Here is a 4,878-nt window from a genome sequence, read left to right as displayed (position 1 = left end):
AGCCAACGAGGCCCAAAAGGCGGCGGAGTGAGTCGATCGGTCGGTGTCTAGCGCGCACTCCACTCCACCTCCTGCTCCTCTCCCGCGGCTGTCCACCCCCAAGTTTCGACTTGCTCTTTCGCCTACGCAAAGCCTAGGGAGGGGGATAGGAGCAGCCGCGCCCCCTCCCTGAGGCCGCCGCCCCCAGCATTTCGGCTCCGTTCGCTGCAGCGTGCGCCCGGGCAGTGCGCCCCGGCAGGCCCCAGCCATGTCGATGCTGCCTTCGTTCGGCTTTACGCAGGAGCAAGTGGCGTGCGTCTGCGAGGTTCTGCAGCAAGGAGGGAACCTGGAGCGCCTGGGCAGGTTCCTGTGGTCGCTGCCCGCCTGCGACCACCTGCACAAGAACGAAAGCGTGCTCAAGGCCAAGGCCGTGGTCGCCTTCCACCGCGGCAACTTCCGCGAGCTCTACAAGATCCTGGAAAGTCACCAGTTCTCGCCACACAACCACCCTAAGTTGCAGCAACTGTGGCTGAAGGCTCACTACGTGGAGGCCGAGAAGCTGCGCGGCCGGCCCCTGGGCGCGGTGGGCAAATATCGGGTGCGCCGAAAATTCCCGCTGCCGCGCACCATCTGGGACGGCGAGGAGACCAGCTACTGCTTCAAGGAGAAGTCGCGGGGCGTGCTGCGCGAGTGGTACGCGCACAACCCCTATCCATCGCCTCGAGAAAAGCGGGAGCTGGCCGAGGCCACCGGCCTCACGACCACCCAGGTCAGCAACTGGTTTAAGAACCGGAGGCAAAGAGACCGGGCCGCGGAGGCCAAGGAAAGGTACGCGGCGCGCTTCCCGCTGCTCGGGCGACCCCGGGAAGCCCTCTCTCCCCCTCCGCCCGGTCCCGCTCCCGCAGGCACCCCCGCTGCATCCTCCCGGCCGCCTGGAGCCGTTCCGCGGGGCGGCGCCCGGGCCTCCGCGGCCCTGCAGCGAAAGTTCATGAACTCTGAGATCGCTTGCTAGGATGGGGGACTTGTGTGATTTGAGCGCCGGCGCGTGGGTTTCTTGGGGTGTGCGTGTAGGGAAATATTGGCTCTAGGTTTGTCTTCCTGTCTCCCTGCCTGGTTGGTGCGAGTATGGGGTAGAGGGTGATTTTTCTAGATGAACTGGAGAGGAAGAGTTGGTTGCTATTGCGAGGAAAGGGGTTCGGTAGGGCTGAGGGTCTCGAACCTCTTTCCTCTTGCTTCCCCGAGGGGTGGAGCTGGCCTGAGACATCTCCTCTGTCCCCACCTCGCATCTGTTTTTCACTCCCTCACTGCTAGTAGGCTTTGGAGTGAGAGGGCACTGCTTCATTCTGCGCTGGCTGTACAAAGGGAGGACTCTTTCAAAAGAAATTCATACACAAAAAGGGAGCTTTGGGAGAGTTCGCGCTGCATTTGCTCCGGCGCCCCAGGCCCAGAAAGGATTGCCTTTTTTTGCCGGGCTTCGCGCGTGGTCCCGCTTCGCGGCGAGTCTGGAGGGCTGTCCGCACCGCCGACCGCGGGCGCGCTGAGGGTCTCCAGGAGCGCGCTCTCAGCTCCCCGGAGCGCAGAAGGCAATTAAAAAAAAAAAAAAATACAAAAAAAAAAAAAAAAACCAACCCAAAAAAAGCCTTGTCTTTGCCTCCAACCACGAGCCAACATCCCGGGCCACCTGGCCGGGCTCCATCCTTCCCCTGCAGAATTCCCGACCGTGACAGGGAAGAGCTTTGGGGAGGCGGCCGCCGCGCGGATTGCTCTCCGGGAGGCAGAGGACTTTGGGGAAGACTGTCTCGGGCTTTCTTTGTTGGCCTCGGAGCCTGGGGCCCGAAGATGTCGCCTCTGTGGTCCCCTCTGGGTGGAAAAGCACAGAGCTTGGGTAAATGCAGTTGAAGTGGGCTTTCTGAGAGGGACTTTGAGGGCAGGGGAGAGAAACCTGGAGAGAGATCGGCGGCAGGCATGGAGGGGAACTGTGCTCTGGAGGCGGGAGAGGCGAAGGCTTCCTCAGAAACCCTGAGGTTTGCTAGTACCGAGTGTGGTGCCCGCGAAGGGGGACGGGGACTATGGGGTTCCAGGGAGACTTCAGTTACAAAACGGCCGTGCTGCAGCCAGGCCCGAGGGCCCACTCCCTGTTGAAATCGGAGAGACTGGCTGCGCTCCCTGTGTTTACCCAGGTCACTGGGCCGCTTTGGCCGCCACTTCCCATGACCTGTCCTGTGTCTCTGAAACCGCAGCCTCCGGCCAGGGGGGCAGGGGAGCTCGACATTTAATTGTTTCCTCAGATGGGAACAGGGCAATTGACTTGATTCACCCCAAACATCTGTGCGTTGGGTAACTGTCCCCTGACCGTTTTCTTCATCACCAGCAACCATTTGCTGGAAGAGTTTCACACTTAGTTACTGCTAAATGCGGTGCTAGTTGAGAGATATTTAAAAAGAGCTGAACAAATTTTAAAAGATTTTGTGTGTTTCAAGTAAGTCCTTGTGGTTTAACTTTCTAAAATACGCCAGTAAAGGACCTGGCTCCTCAAGAGCTGTCTCCTGGCTCCCCTTTCTCCAGTCTCCTCTGCTTCCTCACTTACCCTAGGACCCTTGGGGTGGGTGGGAGGGCAGGGAGCCTCCATTTGGGTCAATGACTGATTGCACAATGGCCCTTTCCTCCGTCCAGCTTCCCTCCCTCCATCTCACACTTTTTTAACCTACTTTTTTTTTTTTTTTTAACCATATGGTGTTGTCCTCTATTTCTTAGGGAGAACACCGAAAACAATAACTCCTCCTCCAACAAGCAGAATCAACTCTCTCCTCTGGAAGGAGGCAAGCCGCTCATGTCCAGCTCAGAAGAAGAATTTTCACCTCCCCAAAGTCCAGACCAGAACTCGGTCCTTCTGCTGCAGGGCAATATGGGCCACGCCAGGAGCTCAAACTATTCTCTCCCGGGCTTAACGGCCTCGCAGCCCAACCACGGCCTGCAAGCCCACCAGCATCAGCTCCAGGACTCCCTGCTCGGCCCCCTCACCTCCAGTTTGGTGGACTTAGGGTCCTAAGTGGGGAGGGACTGGGGCCTGGAATCGAAGCGGTGACTAGGGACACTTGTAAATAGAATTCAGGAACATTTTTTGCAGCTTGTTTCTGGGGTTCTTTGTGCATAAAGGAATGGTGGACTTTCACAAATATCTTTTTAAAACTCAAAACCAACAGTGATCTCAAGCTTAGTTGCATTCTTCTCTCAGACTCTTTCTACTTTTGCATTTCCCCTCCCAGTACAAAGATCAGGAGAAAAAAAAAAAAAAACCCAAACAAACAAAGGCACCCAGCCCCCAAGTCTTGGTTTTGGACAACCCTTGTGTCTACTTCAGTAGCCTGTCTTTCTTTTCAATGAATGGGAATTACAAATCAACTGAATTTTAATTATTTCCTTTTAGTTTATATATGGAAAAATGTTTGGGAAGAGGAAAAGGAAATGAAAGAAAGAGGAAAGAGAAAGAAGTCAAAATAGTAAAATAGTGAAATTAAGAGCCTCCTGTCTGGGAGGAGCTGGTTGCATTCTTAAGGTGAATAGGAAAAATATGATCTCATAGCCTTTTTTGATGAGGAAAATTAAGTTTACATTTTTCATACTTAGTGTTAAGCAATTTTACGTAGATTAAAATGAAAGATCAGTATTAGGGGGAAAAACAAGTGCCTAAACGTCTTAATGCTCTCTATGTGAGACAGTTAGAAATAGAAGTGACCATTAGTAACACAACTATTTTTGTCAAATTTAGTGGTTTTTTTTTTTTTTTTGGTTGTTGTTTGTTTTCTTGGGTTTTTTGATGGCAAACTTAAAAAATGTACCAATGTGAAAAAACACTTTCCTGAATGCCATGACTTCTCATGCCCCGGAAGCTTTCATATCTGTAGCCTGCTCCTGTGAAGGGTTTCTCCTGTTCCTAGTTTCTAGCTTGCAAAAATATGTGACAAATCTGGCAACCTGGTATTTGTTACTAAAACAGCATGTGTTTTCAGGTTTCTTTTCTATTGTACCTAAACCAGTCTAAATTAAAACTTAGTAGAACACCAGGAGTATGCTTCTGTTTCTGAAAGGTGAGTTGTTGTATTGTTGTCATTGTCCCCCTCCCCCTTTTAACAAATAGTTTTCTTTTTTCTTAATGATGGTTATGAAATGCAGGGTACTTTAAAGGCCATCACTTGAGCCCAGAGTGGTGACTGACTTAATGATGTGACAAAAAAGGAGTGATTTTAGCTTTGGGGTATTTATTTTTATTATTTAGATATGCAGTTTTGTTTACCACTAGCTCTTCTCCACAGCATTTATATATGTTAACTCAGCTCTTTTGTATTAACAAGTTTATGACAAGACTGTGAAAGAAAAATAATTTATCTGCTTGGGGGAAAAAAGGGAATTAGAACAAGGATAGCAACATTGTGAATTAATCTGTACAAATAGAAAGCAGACCAGCAAGATAGGAACTATGCAGTACTGCCGAGTAGTGTCCAGAAAAATCCTAGTAATGATGTAGGCTCCATATTATTTTTGCCTGGGGCAAAAATGATGTATCTTTGTGTTTAGCTTTTAAAATTAGTGAAACAAATGGCATCATTTATTAAAATTCTCAGGATAACAGGATTGGCTTGCTTGTGCTTTGTAAAATATTGTTCCCCAGAGAGAGTCTATTTGTTTTCAGTCATGACAGTTTCATAATTTCGATTTTCCTCCATCTGTAAGTGTCACTATCAATATATTCATTTCTTTCTTACCTTTCCTTGATCTAGGGGAATGAGGTGTGGAGTGTGTGTGTGTGTATGTGTGTGTGTGTGTGTGTGTAGGGAGGGGATTAAGGCCTTATTTTGAGGTTTTCTTAAAATGTCAAATGCATTTGACTGAGTTCAAGGG

The 4,878-nt window shown here is 50.2% G+C and overlaps 1 protein-coding gene across 2 annotated transcripts; it reads left to right on the top strand.

The window, feature by feature from the left end:
* Nucleotides 1-247: 247 nt before the first annotated feature.
* LOC311175669 (homeobox protein SIX1) lies at nucleotides 248-3,028 on the top strand (the record flags this gene model as incomplete). Of its 2 annotated transcripts, none has more annotated exons than XM_084240657.1 (2): nucleotides 248-807; nucleotides 2,734-3,028. In XM_084240657.1, 2 exons carry the CDS (start codon nucleotides 248-250, stop codon nucleotides 3,026-3,028), a joined length of 855 nt encoding a protein of 284 aa, XP_084096783.1. The 2 variants fall into 2 exon arrangements, with proteins under 2 accessions (XP_084096783.1, XP_084096784.1); XM_084240658.1 differs by having other exon boundaries at nucleotides 248-748; nucleotides 2,734-2,754.
* Nucleotides 3,029-4,878: the final 1,850 nt, after the last annotated feature.

The sequence above is a fragment of the Talpa europaea genome (genome assembly GCF_964194135.1).
Source record: "Talpa europaea genome assembly, chromosome: 8".
Classification (NCBI taxonomy): domain Eukaryota; kingdom Metazoa; phylum Chordata; class Mammalia; order Eulipotyphla; family Talpidae; genus Talpa; species Talpa europaea.
Note: the sequence above shows the minus strand (reverse complement) of the source record. Positions and strands in the feature narration are given on the sequence as shown.